General features: G+C 37.2%; 1 protein-coding gene across 1 annotated transcript in view; it reads left to right on the top strand.

The window, feature by feature from the left end:
- Positions 1 to 6,376: 6,376 nt before the first annotated feature.
- The window catches only part of LOC139478904 (thimet oligopeptidase-like), a 38,961-nt gene continuing 19,878 nt past the window's right edge, over positions 6,377 to 25,459 (top strand). Inside the window, exons 1-5 of the mRNA XM_071261587.1 lie at positions 6,377 to 6,702; positions 8,664 to 8,803; positions 10,031 to 10,146; positions 23,310 to 23,441; positions 24,587 to 24,624. Coding sequence (XP_071117688.1) covers positions 6,412 to 6,702; positions 8,664 to 8,803; positions 10,031 to 10,146; positions 23,310 to 23,441; positions 24,587 to 24,624 — 717 coding nt within the window. The 5' untranslated portion in view covers positions 6,377 to 6,411. The remainder of the gene's footprint in view (positions 6,703 to 8,663; positions 8,804 to 10,030; positions 10,147 to 23,309; positions 23,442 to 24,586; positions 24,625 to 25,459) is intronic.

Below are 25,459 nucleotides of genomic sequence, written 5' to 3'. Positions count from 1 at the left end.
AGGGGAACGTGCATTACTTTATGTAATTAAGTCTGAAAAATGGTGTGATACAATCATCATCTACAATGGTGTCATCCATGAGACAATCTTCCCTAAGCAAGGGCGTTACCTGACTATAAAAGTCCAGTTTCCACCCTTGCCAAACTTGGCTGCAATTTTGGCTGGACTAACGAGTCTATGCATAGTCCAATCAAAATCGTGTAACGAACGAGACATCCGCTTCGTAAACAACATGGATTTCAACGTGCAGATTTCGGTTGACAGCAGGATTGGCAAAACATGTGTACTGTCAACTGGGCGTCGACAGTTATCATCCAAATCTTTTTTTCTGTTTTTAATCAATGCGCTTACGTGGCTTGATGCACTTCGCGAGGTAAGACTCGGTTTATTATCTTCATTATCGAGCAGATGGTCAAAACTCCATTTTGTTTGAAAGAAATGCAAGTGATGTGAGAGATTACTTCCTTGAATATATACGACCAAATGTATATAAATGTATGATTGCTCTCTGTAGAATCAACTGTTAGACAAGAAAGGGTACAGTTAGAAGCAGCGAGGGTCGCCACAGATCTTCCAAAATTTACTTCTAATGCTGTTTTATATTATGACACAGGGTAGTTACAATCAAGTATTAGACGCAGACAGAAAAAAGGCTACTCATCAGGTAACTGAGAGGATATGAACAATGTACTTTTCATTGTAAATGATCAATACGTTTTCGAACTATTGAAAATGATAATTCATAGTGAATCTATCGCATATTCTATAAAAAAAAATGAAGGAAAAACACAAATTAGAGACTTGGAAACGATATCCAATATATATTTTTTAACATTTGAATAAAGAAGGCAGATAAAAAGACGACCAACAACATGCACTGGAATACATCCGGTAAGAAAAGATAAATGGTATAATATTTAGGAGTGAAGCTAAATGGTACGAAAAGGGAGAGAAAGAAATTTAGACAAAAGAAATTACGGCAATAACAATATGACTGAAATCATTGATGATTCCAATAACATTTGACTAATAGAGAAGAAATATTAAACACGACTTCATCGTACTGTATAGGTTTATACAAAAGCAGACACGCCGAAACTTGGAAGAAAATTTGGAACTTGTTTACAAACATTTAAATCAAACTGACGGATGGTATGAAAGAATCATGTGAAAATACAATATCCTTTAAAGAATCTTCAGAATTTTTTAGAAAAGGATGGAAAGTCGCAAACGTTCATGCTCAGATGGAATCCCCGTTGAATTTTATAAATGTTTTTTATAGATCTATTATGGTGATCTATAAAATATACTTATGGAAAAAACGGAACCATTTCACAATTTCAGAAATAGGAAATAATTACATGTATCCCCAAAGAGGCTCGCGATAGAAGACTTTTGAAGAACTGGCGTCCATTAAGTCTGTTCAATGTCGATATTAAAATCGCCTCCGGGTCTAACAAGTATTACTCGATCTAATAAGTAAAACTCAAACAGGGTTTTTGAAAAACAGATTTATAGGTGATAGTACCAGAATACTTTATGACTTGAGGTATCATTGTGACATTAATCATATTCCAGTATTACTCATTACAGTTGACTTTGGGAATTTATTGATAAAGCTCTTAAGGCATTTAATTTCCGCCCCTCCCTTAGAATATGGATAAAATTATTTCCTGACAAAAGTGTTAGCGCTGTTATTCATTCGGGACATATACTAGTATCAGACTTTTTACCCTTGCCTGAGGTTGCAGACATGGTAACCCGTTATGGCCTTATATATTGATTAAATGCACAGAGCTGTTGTCAGTTTAAAAAAAAGAACAATCAAACTATGCGAGGAATAAATGTTAAGGCGTACGCTACTGTATTTTCCAGTATGCTAATGATTCAAATTATACACTTGATGGATCGGAAAAGAGTTTGTCTTAACTCATCACCATATTAGGATCGGTTTGTTGTTCAACGCCGCACTCAGCAACACATTCCAGCTATAAGATGGCGGTCTGTAAATAATCCAGTCTGGACCAGACAATCCACTGATTGACAGCATGAGCATCGATCCACGCAATTCGGATCGATGACATGCATTAACCAGTTCAGCGAGCTTGACCACCCGATCCCGTTAGTCGCCTCTTACGACAAGCGTAGTCGCCTTTTACGGCAAGCATGGGTTGCTGAAGACCTATTATAACCCGGATCTTCACTGGCCGAGTAGGCCATTACTATATTAAAACACATTGCTACTTGCTTAGGGTTTAAGCTAAACTGTGATAAGACCAAAGCGACATGATCGATGAAAGACACCAGCGAACAACTAAGTCCCCACATCCCACTGTGCTGGTCCAAAGAACCTTTCAAGATTTGGGGCATAACATTTTCAACAAACACTCAGGAAATGTGTGATATTAATTTTGAAAGGCAGATATCAAAATTCCGTAAGGTACTTTTCTCATGGAAGCGGAGATCGCTCACACTGAGAGGAAGAATAACAATTCTGAAATCCCAAATCACACCCCTTTTCACGCATTTATATACAGCACTCCTTGACCCAAATAATACTTATTTAAACGGCTCAACTTCTTATTTTTTCAGTATATATTGTCCTGTAGGCGTGACAAAATTAAACGTAATACGTTCTCGAATGATTACAGGGAAGGAGGACTCAAATTGATAGATATAGTCGCCTTTTGTAAATACTTGAAAGTTAAATGGGTAAGGAAGTTCTTGAATTCAACATGTATGTGGCAAGCACTTGCCAAATCTATTTTATTTCCCCAGGGCGACATAACTATATTACACTTCCAAACACGTTTACTTCATAAAATCGCTAAAAATGTTGATAACAAATTTGGGAAAGACGTAACTCAAATTATTGCATAGTTAACGAAGATAACATCGAAAATACTAATCAATATTTAAATCTTTCTTTCTTAAATTACGTACCGTTGAAAGATACTTATCTAGCTGTTATAAACAACACATTCAAACAATGGGACACCGTTTTAAACCGAGCGGGAACCCCAAAATATTTGAAGAGTTAAAAAGAGAATTCCCATTGAAGGGGACTTGCTTCCGGGGAATTGGGTTGACGCACTTAGGATACAAGACGAAAACACCGAAAATTCGATCAACTTATGCGACCGTCTTTGCGACACAGACGACTGTAAATTTGTATATAAACTGTTTCAGAATAAGGACCAGTTAAAATTTAAACTACCTGAGTCCAAAATGGGAAACAATAAAAAGCATAACTATCAATATAAACTAATTCACAGAATTATTGCTACAAATTCATTTCTGCACGAAATAGGCAGGCGTAATGACAGTTCATGTACTTTCTGCGAAAATGAACCTGGAACGTTAGAACACATTTACTTGCAACGAAGTACAGAAATTAATACAGCACTTTGTGAAATGGTACAAATCAACCTCAAAACAGGTTATTGATTTAGATCGCAGAGCAATCATAGTTGGTAACCCTGAACATAATCTACGATTAAACCCATATACAGATGTAAAATATAAAATATTATATATATATATAGTGAAGGTCAGTATTGCCTGTCCAACGAGAAGCCTAAACTACCACTATCCCTTCCTAAACTACCACAATCCCTTTCTCAACTACCACTATCCCTTCCTAAACTACCACTATCCCTTCCTAAACTACCACTATCCCTTCCTAAACTAAAACTATCCCTTCCTAAACTACCACTATCCCTTCCTAAATTACCACTATCCCTTCCTAAACTACCACTGTCCCTTCCTCAAGTACCACTACCCCTTTCTCAACTACCACTATCCCTTCCTCAACTACCACTATCCCTTTCACAACTACAACTATCCCTTCCTCAACTATCACTATCCCTTGCCTACTCCTCTACTATCCCTTCAATTCTACTTTTCTGCTTTCTACTTCATATTATATGAAAAACAGGTTTTTACAGTTTAATAAACAAATCCCTGGTAACCTCTAACCACGCAGGCATGTAAGGGCCATTTATGCATGTGATGATAAACCCTGGAAAAATTCAATTTAATTTATTAACATCTTGTGTGTCTAATTATGTTTGTTTTAAATAATATCCCTGTGTTATGGGTTTTTGGGCGTTTTCTCGCTAATCACAAGAACAACTGTAAAACATCTAACTCACATATAAAAGACAACATTATCTTAAAGAACAAGCCATCAGAGTATATATACAATGGTTGTGTGGTGACGCTACACTCCTCGTTATAGCGCGAGCAATCGCGATACACATAGCCGTCCGAAAACGTATGATCCAACGATATAGGCCTAATACTGTTGCTTACATGTATTGGTAATTTGGTATATTAATAATTCTGTACTTCTGAAAAGGAAAGGGCCGGGGAAGCTTTGGGAGCCTTTCTCCAATCCTACTGATTGTGAATAACAAATGTTTGAGTCATTATATAAATTTATACATGGTCTATTTCATAGCTTGCCGCCATGCAACTTGTTTCGTGAGCAGACGACATCTGTTGACTGGAAGAAAATTCGATTTTGTGAGTGAGCCCAATGATTGTGAGATTTATTTCGAACCGGTACATATTTGATTTTTTAATAGTTCTAGTACAAACGTGGAACACTTACCTCTTACTTGAAAAGTACTTAGTTCATATCTGCTCGTCCGTTAATAGCGACCAGACATTCAGAATGGTACCAGATGCCCTCTGCGCATGTCACACCTGGCTTGATTTGATTGGCTAATTGTTTTCATTTGCATATAACATTACGGTCATTGGCTTCTCCCTTGTTTATTTAGCTGACTGAATTCCAATACAGTTCGGAGGTCCTACTGTTTAACGTCCGGGAACGGTTTCATCAGACGTCAGGGAGTCAAATGATGCAGTGCAGCCAGTAATTACACATTTTCAATGATAGAGAAATCAGCGTAACCTAAGACTTCGCAACAGGAGAATCGGGACAGTCAAAAGCTCAAAGGGGGCACGGGTGGCACAGTCGTCTAAGGCGCCGCGATTCGCTGTGCAGAGTTGCGTCCCTTGGACACGCCAGAAACCTATGATTGTGGGTTCGAATCCCGGTTCGCCCCGATTATATTTCTAGGTTTGTCAGCACCATACCCGTGCTCGTGGGTTTCACTAAAGTGGCATCACTACATCACTTCGGTCTTTCCTCCCACATTAAGCTGACACGCCGTGATATAGCTGGAATACTGTTAAAAGCAGCGTTAAACCAAACTCACTCACTCATATGTTCAAGGTAATAAAAACCAATCAAAAGGAAGAAATATATTTCCAGCCTTGGATTTAGAAATAAACGGCGAGTGATAGTTGTTTATCGTACAATAAAACACTGCAGGGAGAAACAATGGTTTATTCTCTCTGCAGTGTTTTACCGGTAATGTCAATAAACAACGACCACGAGTCGTTTATTTCTTACATATTGACACCATGAACAGCCCATTTAAGGATGATGATAAAATGTACAAGCTTTAAAAAAGATCACCCGTATTTTAATAAAGATGACGCCTTCAATAGAATCCGACCTCGGCAATGTCGGACAAGTCCATTTTATGAACAGATGGGTTTAGTATTGGTATTTCCCGCATATTCTCACAATCCACACGTTGACCTTCTGTACCTTTTCTCACAATAGATTGTTATATCTCTCCCACTTTTAGATGTGATCTTTTCGGGAACTGCGTTTATCTGCGTTGCCCAGCTAAATGTTTGGGGAACAACTCAGAAGACACTTCCCTCTAAACAAATAACGTCGTCCAATATATACGACGTCATCAAGGTGCAAGCGCATGTCCGAATCTCCAGAAACGAAGTCATGATAGAACAATGTTTTATCGTGAAATAAACCACGCTTCGTTCGTCATTGTTCTTCGCGATTTATCGCGTAGCTAATTTACATATCATCATGCATATTTCTTATTAGAGTTAAAGGTTTTGCTGCGACACCATAAGATATTAAATTAGACATAGTCCATATCTCCACACATTATCGAAAGTCTTTCTAAAATCGACAAAAACACAGAATAATTTCTGACCCGAGGATTTCAATAATTCAGTAATGCTATTTAGAACCCCCAAAAATACGTTAACAGAAGAGTATCCATTATCCAATTAGAACTAGAATAAAATAAAGATCATGAACAGTCGCGGTGGTATGAAAACCAATAGAGTAGGAGATGTGCAAATAAAGATAACAATGACGTAATAGTTTGGGTTTTATACAAAATACTAATATATGTACTCGAATCAGAGACCATATAATGGTCTCTGCTCGAATGTAGTGATTTGAAACACTACAGCCAAGGTAGGCAACTCAGAGCTGTCGTGCGTTTAACCGGAAAGAGACGGAGTTATCTGCTCGTGGCTTCCGACACGCTTTTCTCCGAAAACAAAACCAGATCACGAATGAACATTTGTAGGCTAACAGCTGTTAGATCCGTAGTCAAATTGTTATCAGTTACTCTCAACCCTACGCATATTAACCACACCAGGTGTTCGCCTTTGATTTCTTTGCTCACAAGTCACACATTCGTCCAAGTTAGAAGCATGTCGGTAACCGGTAACCTGTTGTCCTGGAAAATAACAGCAGACGATATAAAGACATCTGCCGACGAACTCATTGTGAAAACAAAAGCTGCGTACGATACAGTTGGGCTGTTGAAACCGGAAGAAGTCAATTATAGGAACGTTGTTAAGGTACAGCGAGAAGTATTATACATACTAGCATATAAGATAGACATGTATAGCATACAATATTTGTTGGAACCACGATATCCTGTTGTCCGGTTTTCGTGCACACATATGGTCATTATAGCCTTGTTGAGTTTGATTGCAAGTTTATTATAGTTATCAAATTGTATACCAAAAACAGTGTGTATTTGCAATACATGCATGTGCAGATGCATTAAAATTTATCCTGCTAATATAAATTTGATTCTTCTTTTTTTTGCTCATTTTAACAATGACATTACACCTAATGTAAAAAAACACATTTGCGAAACAGTTAAGATATCAATATTATCATTGCTGTTATTTCAAGGGATGGGTGAAGAATCAAACACAAATTCTGCTTCATACCAGTAGGTGTTATCTTCAACAGCTGAATTCAGCTACATTCCGAAAGAAAACGAAAGAGGCATGACCTCCATTGACTCGTTTGTAAGCTTCTGCTGAACTTGAGAAACGTACGTCACCTATTTTCAAACACCTGCTTGGTTTGATGCTTTAAGTTTCCATGAAATGAACACAAATAGTTTGGCGCACAGTTCTCAACATAAGCAAGGTTGGCATTAAAGTCCAAAAGTAATCGAAAATTTGAGACCTATTCATAAGATATAAATATTTGTCAAATTGTAGCATCACACTACTTTGACTTTTTAATCATGAAGCCAGGGAACCAACATTCTAAATGAAATCAGAATGTTCTGACAGGTGTACAGTACTTCACATGAACCCAATGTTGGGTGTTCAAAAATAGGTGTTGTTCAAAAATAGGGTACTGAATGAGTATAGGTAGCTAGCAACCAGTAAACTCGGAGAACCAATCAATGCCAACCCCCTGTTATACCCCGTGCATATTATCACTTCTCATTTTACTTTTACTCATTTTCATTAGAAGAGAGAAATATTTATCTGAAAATGATGAACCAAACAGACTCTTGTTAAAGCGCCAGTAGGTCGACGGTTCTAGGTGTTTCTTCATGATGTAGCGGCCATAACATTTCCGAGTCCCGTGATGGGATTCAAACCACAGACCTTCTGATCAGAGGTCGGACGCCTTGTCCACATGGACCAAAGAGGTTAACCCCGTCAGTAAGCTGACAAGGTAAGGATGTCATCGGTGGGATGACTCCCCGCCCTGCTACATACTCCACCGTCAACAGAAGGCATGTCCCAAGCCGCATAGTAGGGTACTGAGGCTTATTTTGTTCAAATTTAATATGGATGTGCTCAGCCCCACATTGGGTGCCAATGTAGTGGTTATAATAATTCTGAATCCCATGATGAGATTCGAACCACGGACCTTCTGATCAGAGGTCGGACGCCTTGTCCACATGACCAAAAAGGTTAACCCCGTCAGCAAGCTGACAAGGTAAGGATGTCATCTGTGGTATGACTCCACGCCCTGCTACATAACGTCCAAGTGTGATGTCACACTTTTAGTTCATGCACGATTCAATTCTCAAACCAAAACAGTAGACCTCCAGATAGCGAAGCCAACAACCCAAGCACTGCGCCAAAGAACTGACTCTGGTCATGTTTTCATTGGAGGCAAATTGAAGAGAAAGCTCGTGATTTTTACGGATGATGTCCAAAATACAAATTGCCAGCTTGATTAAAGCTATTGTTTATTGATCCACAAGCTGTCATCAAAGCCCCACAGATGTGTTGAGCTGTGTTGTCACAGTCACTGTTATAGTAGTGTATGTATATAATGATGCAAAACGATATGAAATCACACTGAAAGGCTTGCATTATGCCTGTCTAATCATATTTTAGGATAAGTGTTTGTTTTTGGTCATGTATTTTGAGTCTAATGATTTTTTCTGAATGCACCCTGTACCAGTGATTAATGTACTTGATGTGGACCTGTCAGTTGTAATTTAAAACCCCTGCAAACATAACTTACTTCAGTGACTAAAACTGCTTGAATCTAGGCACTTGCAGACAATGATTGCCAGTACTCGGTGAAGAGGAATAACCTGGACTTTGTGCAACATGTGTATGCGGATAAATCACTCCGAGATGTCAGCGTGGAGGCAGATAAGAAACTGTCCGAATTTGAAGTAGAAATGAGGTGAGATTTCTAGCAGAGTTAGAACAACCATGAATTTTGTTTACAATCTGCAAACAGAATATAAGTGCAATTTTGAAAATTTTCTTTAAAAGTCTCTCTGAGGGGTCTATTAAAATGTTTCTATGTTAAATATAAAAAACGTCAAGGTAGGACAGTAAAGGAATGGAATTTACTCTTTGACTTTAAGTTTAAATGGAAAGCATAATCAAAAACATTATTTTACCTGACCAGCCTGCTGGCTGAAAATATTTTTGTGAAATTCATTTTATAATTATTTTGGGGAATGTTTTATACTAACCAAAGACCTAACGGTTATTAGCATGAACACTTGAACCCCTTTAGTTTTTGTCACTGTGGGGACTACAGGTTACAATAGGTCTCAACCTATGGTTGAGAGGTGACAACATGGTTTGGGTTGTCAGGCTCCATAGCTTAGTTCATGTTGAGTCATTGTTCCCTGGTGGCATAGGACGTTGAACATAACAACATTCACTGGTTTGTCGTGTCCAGACTCCAATACTGCAATAAAGATACTTAATTTGTGACGGTGCCTAATTATGTTTTTATCTTGGAGTATGATATCTTCCTGAAGCAAGTGATTTAACTGACTGTAAATCCAGTTTCCACCCTTGCCAAACTAGGCTGGAATTACTGAGTTACATTTTGGCCGGGCTAACAAGTCTATGCATAGTCCAATCAAAATCTTGCAACGAACTGGACACCTGGTTCGTAAACAACATGGATTTCAAGGTGCAAACTGTGTACTGTCAACTAGTCGTCAACAGATATTTTCCAAATCTTTTCCTGTTTATTATCAAGGTGCTCAAATGATTTGATGCACATTTTATTACAACATAGATCTTGATTATCCAAATGAGATTGTTTTTACTGGGCGCTGCCATTTTGTTTGAAACAAATGCAAGTGATATGAGAAGGTGGAATCTATTTGGTCAGTAGGACAGACAAAGAAGAGACATAATTCGTAATAGCCACTGGTGTCGCTACGATCAAGCCACGAAATTCCAGGGTAGTTTGGCAAGGATGGAAACTGGACTTTCATAGTCAGAGGATAGTCAGTATGTGGAGTGACATTGTATATTTCCTATATGTGTAAGTAGTAATGCTGCAGTTAAACTAAGAGAGAGACATATTATTGTTTTGACTTATTTTTAGAATTATTTATGCTTTTCTCTTCCATAATGTTTTTTTTCTTGTGTTGTGTTGCAGCATGAGACAGGATGTTTTTGATGCCATTGTGGCATTCCAGAAGAACAACAAAGCTGATATATCTCCAGAAGCTAAGCGATATGTGGAAAGGCTCATCAAATTGGGCAAGAGGAATGGTTTGTCAAATTTTACACTTGTCAACAGTTATAATAATGTTTTGTCCTAATTTTCCAGTACCAGTAACACTTTATTTTTCATCCAATACTATGGTGTCTATAAAGGAGCTCACAGAATTCAAGTCCAATATTAGATTATTATGCATGTCATTGTTGCCAGTACTTCATGTTTCATTATGAAATTTGCTATGAAGTAAGTATGCATGTAATATATTTTTAAGCATGTATTGATATTTTTACCCAATTACAGCCTTTAACCTTTATTTTACACTCTTGATCTAGTTATGCTGCATTACAGCGTCTCCTCTGAAATCTCAAGGTTTATGAAGCAGAAAGTTTGTGTATAATTAATTTACAAATGTTAGGACCAGAAATCTGACATATATTTGCAAGTTTGAGTGGTGAGCTAGTATTCATTCAATATCATGACATATTTGGTGGCTGGCCCGTGGAGATCCGGGGTAGAATGGGTCTTCAGCAACCCATGCTTGCCGTAAAAGGCGACTATGCTTGTCGTAAAGGGCGACTGAAGGGATCAGGAGGTCAGACTTTGTTTGAGCCTCTGTATATAAAGGCTCCACTTCAGCTGTATTTTCATTTCAGCCTTTGAATTTGATAGACAGGACAGTGCAAATAAACTGCTTTCAATGTTTTGAATACGATATTAGCATTAACAATGAGCCATGAAACTTGCACTTTAAAATACTAAACTTTCTGCTGGACCACTCAGCCCATTTTATGTCAGTGTCTGTATTACTTGGTGTGGAAACATTTTGACATCTGAAACCTCTGACCTCTGAAACATGTTATGTTTTGCTGTGTATTGTGAACTTCAATGTTTGACCTTCATAGTTATGGGTATTAATTCCATGGTAATCAGAATGACATTGAGTTTATTACCTATGTGTGCTGATTGTTGTTCACATCTGTCAAACATTTCTCTTCCCCCCACCACCCCCCTGCGCCACTTCTCCCCCTCCTCAATATTACCTCATCTGTCACTCTGTGTCCTCACCACTGTCTCCTGGTGGGCCTATACTTGCTCTGAGAGCTGAGTTTTCATACCCTCTCGCCTGTCGTCCCTCAAATGCTGCTATGTCCTGTGACATCTCACCACAGCCATAATTTTTTCAACAAGTTTTTGCTGACATTTTAAATACCTGCTCCATCATAGTAAATTTGCCTGAGATTTATTTTTGGACATTTCCACCTGTTTAATGCTTATTTTACTATTTGTAGATTTCTCTTGTGAGATAAGATACAAAATGTGCAGCTCTACCCAAATAATGACTGTGTGGGAGGTCCGTACACAGTTTTAAGCCTAGAGCCATCAGACCAAAACCATTGATATTGTCTTCAAGATTGTAGTTTTATTGTGGAAATTATCTATATCATGTATATGTTTATGAATAAATGGATATGGTATTTCAGTAGGGTGGATTATAATATGAATTAATATTTAGGAGATAAAGATTATTATGTGTTTTCATATTTGCAGGTGTTGAGTATTCTTTTGCTTACTCACTCTTTGCCCAGAAATTTAAATTGGAGCCAATGGTGTAAGCTGGAGGTTTCAAACATATAAATGTCTGCTCACTAATTACACATTAACCTCCACTGCTGTCATCATGTCCACTGTTTAGTGATATTGACAGAATCATGTCCACTGTTGAGTGATATTGACAGAATCATGTTCACAGTTCAGTGATATTGACAGAATCATGTTCACAGTTCAGTGATATTGATGGAATCATGTTCACTGTTCAGTGATATTGACAGAATCATGTCCAGTGTTCAGTGATATTGATGGAATCATGTCCACTGTTGAGTCATATTGACAGAATCATGTTCACAGTTCAGTGATATTGACAGAATCGTGTTCACAGTTCAGTGATATTGACAGAATCATGTTCACTGTTCAGTGATATTGACAGCATCATGTCCACAGTTCAGTGATATTGATGGAATCATGTCCACAGTTCAGTGATATTGATGGAATCATGTCCACTGTTCAGTGATATTGACAGAATTATGTCCACAGTTCAGTGATATTGACAGAATCATGTCCACAGTTCAGTGATATTGACAGAATCAAGTCCACAGTTCAGTGATATTGACAGAATCATGTCCACAGTTCAGTGATATTGACAGAATTATGTCCACAGTTCAGTGATATTGACAGAATCATGTCCACAGTTCAGTGATATAGACAGAATCATGTTCACAGTTCAGTGATATTGATGGAATCATGTCCACTGTTCAGTGATATTGACAGAATCATGTCTACTGTTCAGTGATAGACAGAATCATGTCCACAGTTCAGTCATATTGACAGAATCATGTTCACAGTTCAGTCATATTGAAGGAATCATGTTCACAGTTAAGTGATATTGACAGAATCATGTCCACAGTTCAGTGATATTGACGGAATCATGTCCACTGTTCAGTGATATTGACAGAATCATGTCCACTGTTCAGTGATATTGACAGAATCATGTCCATTGTTCAGTGATATTGACAGAATCATGTCCACAGTTCAGTGATATTGACGGAATCATGTCCACTTTTCAGTGATATTGACAGAATCATGTTCACAGTTCAGTGATATTGACGGAATCATGTCCACTGTTTAGTGGTACTGACGGAATCATGTCCACTGTTCAGTGATATTGACGGAATCATGTCCACAGTTCAGTGATATTGACGGAATCATGTCCACTGTTGAGTGATATTGACAGAAACCTGTCCACTGTTGAGTGATATTGACAAAATCATGTCCAGTGTTCAGTGATATTGACGGAATCATGTTCACAGTTCAGTGATATTGACAGAATCATGTCCACAGTTCAGTGATATTGACAGAATCATGTCCAAAGTTCAGTGATATTGACAGAATCAAGTCCACAGTTCAGTGATATTGACAGAATCATGTCCACAGTTCAGTGATATTGACAGAATCATGTCCACAGTTCAGTGATATTGACAGAATCATGTCCACAGTTCAGTGATATTGACAGAATCATGTCCACTGTTCAGTGATATTGACAGAATCATGTCCACAGTTCAGTGATATAGACAGAATCATGTTCACAGTTCAGTGATATTGACAGAATCATGTCTACTGTTCAGTGATAGACAGAATCATGTCCACAGTTCAGTCATATTGACAGAATCATGTTCACAGTTCAGTGATATTGACAGAATCATGTCCACTGTTCAGTGATAGACAGATTCATGTCCACAGTTCAGTCATATTGACAGAATCATGTCCACTGTTCAGTGATAGACATAATCATGTCCACAGTTCAGTCATATTGACAGAATCATGTCCACAGTTCAGTGATATTGACGGAATCATGTCCACTTTTCAGTGATATTGACAGAATCATGTTCACAGTTCAGTGATATTGACGGAATCATGTCCACTGTTTAGTGGTACTGACGGAATCATGTCCACTGTTCAGTGATATTGACGGAATCATGTCCACAGTTCAGTGATATTGACAGAATCATGTCCAGTTTCAGTGATATTGACGGAATCATGTCCACTGTTGAGTGATATTGACAGAAACCTGTCCACTGTTGAGTGATATTGACAAAATCATGTCCAGTGTTCAGTGATATTGACGGAATCATGTTCACAGTTCAGTGATATTGACAGAATCATGTCCACAGTTCAGTGATATTGACAGAATCATGTCCAAAGTTCAGTGATATTGACAGAATCAAGTCCACAGTTCAGTGATATTGACAGAATCATGTCCACAGTTCAGTGATATTGACAGAATCATGTCCACAGTTCAGTGATATTGACAGAATCATGTCCACAGTTCAGTGATATTGACAGAATCATGTCCACTGTTCAGTGATATTGACAGAATCATGTCCACAGTTCAGTGATATAGACAGAATCATGTTCACAGTTAAGTGATATTGACAGAATCATGTCTACTGTTCAGTGATAGACAGAATCATGTCCACAGTTCAGTCATATTGACAGAATCATGTTCACAGTTCAGTGATATTGACAGAATCATGTCCACTGTTCAGTGATAGACAGATTCATGTCCACAGTTCAGTCATATTGACAGAATCATGTCCACTGTTCAGTGATAGACATAATCATGTCCACAGTTCAGTCATATTGACAGAATCATGTTCACAGTTCAGTGATATTGACAGAATCATGTCCATTGTTCAGTGATAGACAGATTCATGTCCACAGTTCAGTGATATTGACAGAATCATGTCCACTGTTCAGTGATATTGACAGAATCATGTCCACTGGTCAGTGATAGACAGATTCATGTCCACAGTTCAGTGATATTGACGGAATCATGTCCACTGTTTAGTGATATTGACAGAATCATGTCCACAGTTCAGTGATATTGACAGAATCATGTCCACAGTTCAGTGATATTGACAGAATCATGTCCACTGGTCAGTGATATTGACAGAAACATGTCCACTGTTCAGTGATATTGATGATTCTCAGGGCAATATTTCCCACAAATACCAAGTTGTAACTGCTAAAAAAAAAGTGAAGAATGTCAATTTATCATTGCTCACCAAGCGATAGAAACTAACAGTTTTAGTCCACTAGTCTTTATAAAAAGGGCATATTTCTACTTGTCCTTAGGATACCTTAGCTATTGGGCTGTTTGGCAACAACAGTAGAACTAGTGCCAATTTCTAACGCTGGGCACCTGTGGGAAGTATGCACTGATGGATTATAAGGAAAACTAAGAATAATCCCCTTTCTTAGCAAATGTCGTTTTGATTGAGTACTATTCTTAGTTCTTGAAACTGCCATCACTCTCTCTTGTTTTTTACCAAAGGTGTAAAAATCTAACACCTGCATCACTTCAGGCTGAACTCCTATATTAAGTAACACGGCATGATATAACTGAAATACCATTCAAAGCAGCAATAACTCATTAACTCACCGTGATGGAAATATGTTGCAGAATAGCTAGTAGTAATTCAGTATGCTGATTAAAGTCATGCAGACCAAGCGTGGGGATCAGCTGGACACAGTGGCCTCTGAATATGAGTAGTATTTGGTAGGGTAGCCACAACAGTAGGGCTGGGACGAGTCCAGATTTACTACAAGGGTACCCATCCCCCTATCACCTGACCCTACCAGGGTACCAGCTGTAGGTCTCAAGAGATAGGTATTAAATGACCAGTTAGGAACAGTTTGACTGTAGCCTTGACAAAAAGTATTCAGATACATATATATCTGGTTATGTATACACTGAAGTTGACTGAAGTTATATCTTTATTCAAAGGTATAAAAGTCAAAAGGAATGGGTGCAGTCAGAAAGAAATGAGAACATTAGTGACTTGTAGTGTATCCATAGAGTTCTAGATAAATATTGACATTAAACAATATGACAAACCGTGGATCCGGGTAGTCCTTTGGGTACCTAGAGTACCCGGGTTACCTGTTCCAGCCCAACCTCAGTGACAGATTGGCACACAGCACTGATGCAGATCGGGACAGATTCCATGCCTCTTGTAGTTGTTGATATGATCAATCTCAATGCTCATGTTATCAATCACTGGTCTCTCTGGAGCCAAATTATGTACAGGCCAACAAGAATTGCTGGAGTGTTGTTGACTGCAGTTGATAACACTCACTCACTCAGATGTGAGAATTCATGCATTAATCCGAGAGTAATTAATTCCTGCTTATTTTCTAAATTGTTCTGCATCTAAACAAAAAATAGTTCAGATGAAGTAAATTATATTGCAGATAGACATTGAGATTTAGCTGAATTTTGTACATAAGATGGGCGAATTGAGGTGAAATGGGGTTTATCGTCACGTCCAAGATTATTGCACTTATGTAGCTACGTGCATACACATGAAGGTGTGTGTGTGGCTGCTTGTACTAGTCCAGACTGATGACGATTTATAGTGCTAGCCCACTGAGATACCAGGCCGCAGTTTAACATGAATACCCCACTCAGACACAGTGTACTGACTCCGAGCCGACCAGTCCTTGTTTAGCCCCTTACTGCCGAGCGCCAGACAGGGTAACAACAAGTACCATGTTTTGAAATCTTTTGGTATGACACGGCCAGGGATTGAACCCCGGACCTTCTGCTCTCCAGGCAGACGCTCTACTACTAGACCACAGAGGCGGTTTCGTACATAGAAAACAATGTTATGCCATACATATGTACAGTTTAGTATGGATTTAGATTTTTGTTTATAATGAAAATAATTACTTGACCAAGTCTACATTAATGTGATGTATGCATTGAAGAAATAAATTAGTTCGTATTATTTGAATGACAGAAGAGGTGTGCTTTTGACTGCAGTTTAAGAAACTGTCAAACCTGAAAACGAGGTCTAACCCCAAAATAAGAACAAGCAATCGTCAACTCGAAAATAAATTCTTCAAGTAGTTGCTGCTACTGCATATGTGCTGCTCCATGGATTTCCTCGCTGTAAGTAACGCACATGGGGAACCCTCTCTATTGATTGGCTGAGAAAGTCGGCTGGTCAATTGCATAATTTATGTGTAGGCAAATGGAAGAAAGAAAGTTGTTAGTGCAATAAGCTGTCAGATTACATTGCACAAACAGCAAATATATCTCATGCAATGTGTGACTTTGTGCAATACTTGTTTGTGCACAGAGTAGACTCATTTGACCTGTGTGAGTTATACATGGCCTAATTTCATTAGCTGACTGAAGATAGATACATATCACTACTACACCACAAATCTGTTGTATGTATTCATCAGTCCCAGGCAAATTTCAGGGAAAGTTTTGCAGAAAATGTGACTCAAAACAGAATTGCAGAAAAATCGCGTAATTTGCCTCTTTTTATCAATCAATACACTAAATTTTTCATTATTCTAAAGTTTTTCTATCAATTTTGCACTCAAATGATGCCAAAACATTTAATATGTGATTTAAGCATACAAAATATGACTCCTGCAATAAAACAAAATTTGAAATAAATAATTCTCACTTTTATATGTTCTTGTGGTATGATGACAAAATAAACCATGTTTACATTTAACCACTGGTCCAGACTCGATTATTGTAATGTGGCTCTTAATCTTTCCATCTGTTGGAAATATACGAAGCGGGGAATGTGGGAGTAACTCTCCATTCCTTAAAAATAATGGAGCAGAGGCCCATTATTTTTAAGGAATGGAGAATTACAAGGATATTCCCCTACTTAAAGCTCATCCCTTCTTTTACATTTTGACAAAATATTTTCTGTTGTGGAAATTATTTGAAAAATAAACCAGAACTCTTTGTTGTCTGTACTTATACTGCGTGAGTCGCCCTTGCTTGATGCACGAGGAATACGTTCTCTGCTGCTGTTGCACATGTGCCAAACTTTGTCGCGAGCTGACATTTATAATGCATGGTCCACGGTTTTTCATAATTTTGTTCGGTCCTAAACTAGTATTTATCATTTGCTTGCATATTGTCAATACATGCTGACGGGAATGATAGGAAATATAGAGCCCCAAACAAGGATATATATATTACCTGATTTGTATTTCTTGTCAAAGATTTAAGTAATTGCTGTAAATATGAAACATTGTTGTAGGTAACCAGCTCTAATACAATATTATATACATAATATTTTGAGCGTTTAAGCATTATGCAAAATTATGAAAATATTTGATAGTTAATTTTACACGATTCCTTCATGTGCCGCCATAGCTGAGGTTGACAATTACCCGTTTTCAAACCAAACAATGCGGGTTCAAAGCCCACTGGCTACACAGGTTTTCGGAAATAAATTGAATTTATTTACTTGTCACAAAATGTAAAAAATATTTCGTGTCCATTCCAAGTGGAAATTAATTCAAATGCTGGTTCAAGATAATGTATAGTTGACAAACAACTTTCCATTCCTGAAAAGTAATGAAGCATTCAAACAATAGAATGCCATCACAGATGTGTTTTAATTTCACCACTTATGCCAAAAAACTACAGTCTAAAATTAATAAATACTGGTAAAACAATGACATTGTACATATAACTACTATTGCAAACATTGTAAACAGAAACAACATATAATAAACCTGACATATGATCCTGTTTCTAGGTTCCTGGTATGTTCCAGGGATAAAGATTCATGTTCATATAACGTGATACTAAAAGAGTTATTAGAAGGATCCATATGTCAGAATGCCCAAACCACACCAGCTGTATTTTGACAAATTGTAAGACATCTTCCTCATTCCACACCATCAAAATGTCGACCATGTCCTGTTGATGGGTTACAATATTAGACCTTATCTAGCCCTGATCTATCTTGCAGTTTAATTTAAACCCATCATATTAGACCAAATGTGCCATGCCCGTATCTTTGAAAAATGGTGCCCGATGATTTCTGAATTTTAGTATTTTCTCTCAAACTGTTCTAGCTATAACATGTGTATACCAACTATATTTTTGATACAATAAATAAAAATTATAAGATGAGCATATTTCCACAAAATTACTATTCATACATTAGGAAAACAAATTTATTATTAATTAGCTTATGAAACTGACTATGGGTACATTGCCTGATTATTGTACAGTGCCAAATGATGTACAGCTGTGTCTGTTTTCAGAAGCACTCACAAACACATACATCTTAACATGTCAGGAATATAAGCAATAGTTATCAAGCAAGTAGAAATCACAGTAATGTTTGTAACTGATTAAGAGTCCATGAATGACAATATTTTGCGTTGTTCACTGAGTAATTTACTTGTTGACAAGGCATTCTGCCAGTCCAGTATCAATGTTTCTGTATTCATGTCAAAAAGTCCCATGAAGTCTAAACCAATATGTCTCTTATTGCACTGGTTTTGAATATTACTTGCCCATTGCCAACCATCTGAAGCCTTCTCTCAACAGTTGTTTTCCCAGTGTTCCTGAAATGTAGGTCGTCAGTAGCCCAACACTTTTACATCTTTCCATTATGGATATAAAAATAGTCTTTCATATTTTTTATCAATGTCCACATTTTCTTACTTTTGAACTTTATTTGCATTAAGTTCTTGTCTGACTATTGTCTGACATTGTTACACCATGAGTCACATGAGAAATCATTACTGTCAAAACTCTAAAGATCAGGAACACCATCCATTTGTATCCACTTGTTTATGGTTAAACGCTGCTCATCTTCCGGAAATGTTCACATTATGAGTATCATGTCCATATTTGAAAGCTTTTGCCTAAGATTGGTTGGTTTGTTGTTTAACGCCGCACTCAGCAATATTCCAGCTATGTGACGGCGGTCTGTAAATAATCCAATCCAGTGATTAGTATCATGAGCATCGATCCACGCAATTGGGATCAATGACATGCATTAACCAAGTCAGCGAGCCTGACCACCAGATCCCATTGGCCTCTTACGACAAGCATAGTTGCCTTTTACGGCAAGCATGCACTTGCAAATGACATGCTATGGAGTTGCAATCTACCTGATGTCGAAGAGTGGTAGTCCACATTGAAATGCCACTAGCCCTTCTTGAATGTTACAAGTCTCTGACTAGTGGACTTTGTTAATTTAGAACCCTGATAATAATTTTCTACATTGCATCTGGAATGAATTATTTACATAATTCTTGCAATTCTCCTGTATGTCATATGTCAGCATACTTCATGATACAGTATGAAATGCAGGGCTCAAAAATGTCTTAAACCCAACTTGTCATGAAGGGCTAGTAGATTTTGTTTTGTACACAATTTTTTCCCTTACCCTTGCACACTTATTCACTTTGACATTTCTTGGGAGTGAAGATAAGCACTTGTTAACTCTCACTGGTCAGTAGGGGTGACTATTGGTCTGGAAATCACTATTGCGATAACTATTGATATTGCAAGCAACTATTGCGATATATATAGATTGTTTTCAGTGTATTAATTTAGATGGATTTTAAATGAAAAGTAAAGTTTGAGATATGACTGATTTGTTTTTTCTTTACCCTAATAATTTAAGAAAAAGAAACTTCCTCATTACCATGTGTAAGTTACTCCCACTCATGATCAAAAGAAAAACAAATTTTAACAGCATTGCATGTATTTTATTGATATGGTAAATACAATCGAAAATATCGATATTCCTAACTGAAATTGATACTATTGATCGGAAACTGATTTAACAATTGATTTATTAGCTTTTAAGTGCTTACCAATAGCAATATATCGATATTTTTTTATCATGACACCCCTACTGGTCAAACAGTAAAACCTACTGGTCAAACAGTAAAACTTTTTTTTATTATATATAGTGTATATTAGAAGATGATCTTCTGTCATGTTCTAAATCCACGGGGTCTCATCACAGACCTGCATAACATATTTAGGTCTGTGGTCTCATGTAATTCTAAGCTTGATTAAAGTGCACGCAAATGTACCCATTTGGGCAACTAAAAGTTTCCACTTTGCATGCTAAATGATGTTCTCATTTAATCTCAGCCAACATATGCATCATAAACTTGCCCTGTAGGCATTCAGCAAGGATGTACAACATTGTATTATGGCATGTTAAAACTGGAGCTCTTAAATCTTCCCAACTAGGAATTGTAAACTTTTGAAAAAACACAAATGTAACAAGGAAGCCGCATTTTTATTAAATTGTGTGGATGACTTGCACTCAGCTAAATATCAATGGTTGATACAGCATCCTACTTCACAAAGTACAATGTCACTAAAAAAATCATTGGATCCTGGAATAAGAAAGGAACGCTGTCTTTTTCCAACAGGGAAACATCAAACCAGCCTAGAATATATGTATTGTGTCAAGTATGTCCTAGGAAATCAGCATGTTCTGTTTGTGGAGGTACTAAGGGCATTGTTTGTCATGCTGGGTATCCGGATAAGATGCTCTTTGAGTACAGTGAAGTCCATTGTTTGTTTCTAGGGTAACGGGTAACTCAGATACCCGGGTCGGATGGCTACTGAGTAGGACCCGGGTACCCACAGGACTACACGGACCCATGGTTAATCATGTGATATATATTGATTAATGACAAAAATTATCTAGAACTCTATGATTACACTATAAGTGGCTAATGTTTGCATTCCTTTATATGTTATAAGTCAACTTAAGTTCATGCATGACCTGATCATTTTATACAAGTATCTAAATACATGTTGCCAGGGCTACGGTCAAACTATTCCCAGTCAGACATTTGGACCTATCTCTTGAGACCTACTTAAGGGTGTGGGTACCCGGGTAGTAAATTTGGACTTGTCCCATGCCTATTGTTATCCTTGCTCGCTTGTGACTGGAATAATGTCACCACTGTTGACTAATACTTGGTACATTGGTTCAACATAATTATCATATTCTCATTCAACTTTTGAAAAAAGGGCAAGGCATGAGGGATTTTATTTTATATTTCTTGCAGAGGGAACACAATATTTATCTTGCGTAATGTGTGCATTACTTTTCCAAAAAGTAAGCCTGTGTAGAGAGGGCTGTGCATAATACATGCACTTTTCCCCAATGCAAAGATGTTACTGTGAGCACATAACATTGGACTAAGTCTGAACTAAAATATTCAAATTAGTCCTGTTATTACTCTACTGTATCCGGTTATAAAAAGTGTTCATTGTATATGTGAACTTGTGTTTGCAATCTATTTATTTAAATTTGATTAAAAATTTCATTCAGTTTTGCAGGGACTTAACTCAGATTCTAAACTAAGTACCCATGGCAGGTAAATAGGAGACAAATCATTATTTGGTTCAAATTTGGGATTTTTTTTAAAGTTCTGTTTACGTAAGTTTGAAGGTATTTTAACATTGCTTTTAGTGTGATAATTATAATGTCATGGTAGACAAATTAGCTTTAACTTTGACATCCAAAAATATCTCCCTTCTTCATTTTTAGATCCTTATTATTTCATTACCTTACCCTGAATATTTCATGTTGGGAGACACACGTGTGGATTTCGGATAAGAATTAGGTCCCCAGCAACCTATAACCTGGTATATCTGATCTGTGCACATGACTGTCACATGACATTAATGTTCACACTGTTTCAGTTTGCTATTTCTGCAGTTCAAAGTGTATACCTTACCAGGGATTGACATGCACACTGATTGTCAATGTTGAAACTGTAAAGTCCACTGGGGAATTTTTCAATCCTAAGTGCATGGTCCTTACTTGTTGCACTAGCCTCTGGGTCTGTAGAAATATGACCACGATCAAACTTTGCATTGTTCTTTGGGCCAGCAAGCCCTGCCTGTTTACATTATGCATACAATAACTTGTCTTTGAGAGTCTTCATTTTGTCAGTATCTGTTGATACCAGCAACACAGTGAAACCTTGCAATATCACCAGTGCTGCCTGAAGTTTTGTTAATAGCCCCTCATTTCGGTCCATGGGGTGCCCCTGTCGTTTGAGGCGCTACAATTAGCTGTGTAGAGTTGCATCATTTGGGCATGCCAGAAACCTATGAACATGGGTTTGAATCTTGGTTCGCCCCAATTACCAATGTTCATGTCTTTCACCAAAGTGGCAAATGTCTTAGGCCTACATCACTTCACTTTGGGCATTCCTCCCACATAAAATTAACACACCATGATATAACTGGAATTCTGTTCACAGTGGCATGAAAATACATCTCATTCACTGACTCCTTTTGGTACATCTTTTATGATGTTATATAGACAGTGTGCCATGCTCAGTGGTTTGGGGTTCATCAATGTCCAACCTTGTACTCACAGGATCTCACCCTCCAGCACCTATAACCCTAACAAGGAACGCATGAAACCACATGTACTCCTTGTGATGCTGCTACAACGAATTTATCTTACCGACATGTTTTAAACTGCAATTGTAAATGAATTAAAACAAATTCAAAATTGATAGAAACTTGTCATGTGACTTTAATTGACTCAGAAGGCGCTTTTAGCTTTGAAGCGGGCTATAAGGTATTTATTTGCCTGCTCAGAAATCCACAAGCAGCCTGTCTTTTTCGTGGCAGGGTATAAGGGATTTAATCTTCCACTCAGAAATTTATTTCCCTCCCAGGTGGGATACATAGTACTTTATCAAGATCTTGTGAACCAATCAGATTTCATCATTCTGACATGGCGTTATGATAAAGGCTTATGACCTACAAGTGCATTGCCACATTGGGAGGGGGTTTACTGGTATGATATTCTGTTCACAGGTCTCCATCTTCCCAAGAATGTTCAGAACCGCATCAAAGAGCTGAAGAAGAGAATGAGTGACCTGGGAATCGACTTCAGCAAAAATCTGAATGAGGAGAACACCATTTTGGAGTTCACAGAGGAGGAGCTAGGTATAAAGCAATGATCATTCTTGCTTGATAACGGTGTTAGAATTTACACCGAAACGTCGCTCTTAATTGTAATAAAGAAGTTGTTCATCCATAAATTCTTATCCTTACTTCTCTAAGTCTGTAGGTTTATAATTCATGAATGCAGGAATCCTTGGGTAGAAATGAATGACAAGTGCAGGGCTTAACTCTTTCTCTTCTTCTTAAGTTATATGTTATATCTGGTATTAATTCGAATTTTTTTGTTTTGCTATTTAATATTTTTGTAATAAGACACCTTTTCTGATAAAAAAACAAACATTACTTCTTTATTGTAAGCCAGTTACTAAATCTTCTCCAACAACAACCAATGTTTTAAATAAAATTGCAAATGTTCAATGTTCAAAATTTTGTACAGTACAACAAGAGACATGTAATAAGAAATAAATTATATTATTTATACGAGTCAAAGGATTAAATCCATTGTCTGATATCAGTCTTCCCTGGAGGTTCTTATTACTGAAATTTTAGAAAATTAGTCTTAAGAAAGAAACTTGTATTCTACATTTGATCAATGAAGGTTTGGAGAATCCGCAAACCAGGGTCTAGATTTCCAAAACGGTCTCAGTTCTAAATTATTGTTATCGTAAGGAAATCGTTGACTGTTGTAGCCTATTTTCGAAACTATTGTAGCCCGAAGACATCATACAAATGTCGTAAATCTAAGATAGCTCTATTCCTGTCTCAAGTTTATTTTATCTTCATCCAAGATTGCAGCATACTTTGCTGTAGATATTTTTTCAATCAAATAATCTGCTTTTTCTTGAAACTATGACTTTATATTTTGTATAACCTGTGTGATTGAAACGGACCCTTCGAATACACAAAGAACGCATCAAAGATTTTACATCATTAATGTGTGTTTCTATCTCCAATACGAACAAATTCTCTGTCAGATTTACGACGATAGCAGTCATAGCTTTAAACAATCTGCGACAGGTTTAAGATAGTTTCAAAAATGTATCTTATCTTTAACTTAAGATATCTTTTCTTTCAATGTAAGTTGTTAAGCTTAATCTTACTATCCTTAGCTAAAATCGTTTCAAAATCTAGACCCAGTTAATAGAATGAATGTCTCCCACTGTATGGTAATCTTGTTTATTTGACAGTCGGGCTGCCTGGTGACTTCCTGAAAGCCTTAGAGAAGGTAATTGTTGTTGAATATCTTATCATGTGTTTACCTGGCCAAAACAGGATAGTTTATGTAATGCTATGATCCACATGACAACATGACGAACAAGATGACAGTTATACCACAGTACCTTGGTGTTGTGGACTAGTTGACACTTGGCTAGGGGCACAATACTCATTTGTCCGTGTTTGGAACATTAAGAATGACAGTCAGTTTATTTGTGTAAGTTGTTTTGAATAGACCTTGTTTTGTCAGAAAGATGATGAATGAAACATTCATAAAATCCTGATATTTCTCTTCTAGAACAACAATCTCACCAAATAGTAAAATTATTAATAATTCAAAAGTTATGGGGAAAGTAAAAAGTTAAATAAAACTAAACAGTTCTATTAATTTTTGTTTGTTTTTGCAAGAATATAGGGTTGATAAGGTGAAATATCAAACATCTATTTTCCTTTTGGCGTTTTGGTGAAATCTGACTGGAATGTTGAGACATCGCCAACGTTCACATGGGAGTAAAGCCATGTACAGAACTGCCTGGAATGCCAGTGAAGCTATGAATAATATCTGATCAAACAGTAACAGGACATTAATTATGTACCGCCAGGCAGGGACATGTATTGTTAATTTGAAATCGTCTGATTATCAGGTTCAGTGACAATAAAAAAAGAAGGCTTTCAACATGTGAAAGTGTCATCATTATTTTTTGTACATATCTGTTTTTTAAGGTAATAAAAAAAAGAAACCCCTAGCCAGTTGAATAGAGTTCATAATACATTGGTTTGTTGCACAATATTTTAGTAAAGCTTGGTAATTATACAGTTTGAGAGACCTGTAAAATCGATTTTAT

This window comes from Haliotis cracherodii, unplaced genomic scaffold (genome assembly GCF_022045235.1).
Source record: "Haliotis cracherodii isolate W230 unplaced genomic scaffold, xgHalCrac1.p SCAF_4, whole genome shotgun sequence".
NCBI classification, from domain to species: Eukaryota; Metazoa; Mollusca; class Gastropoda; order Lepetellida; family Haliotidae; genus Haliotis; species Haliotis cracherodii.
Note: the sequence above shows the minus strand (reverse complement) of the source record. Positions and strands in the feature narration are given on the sequence as shown.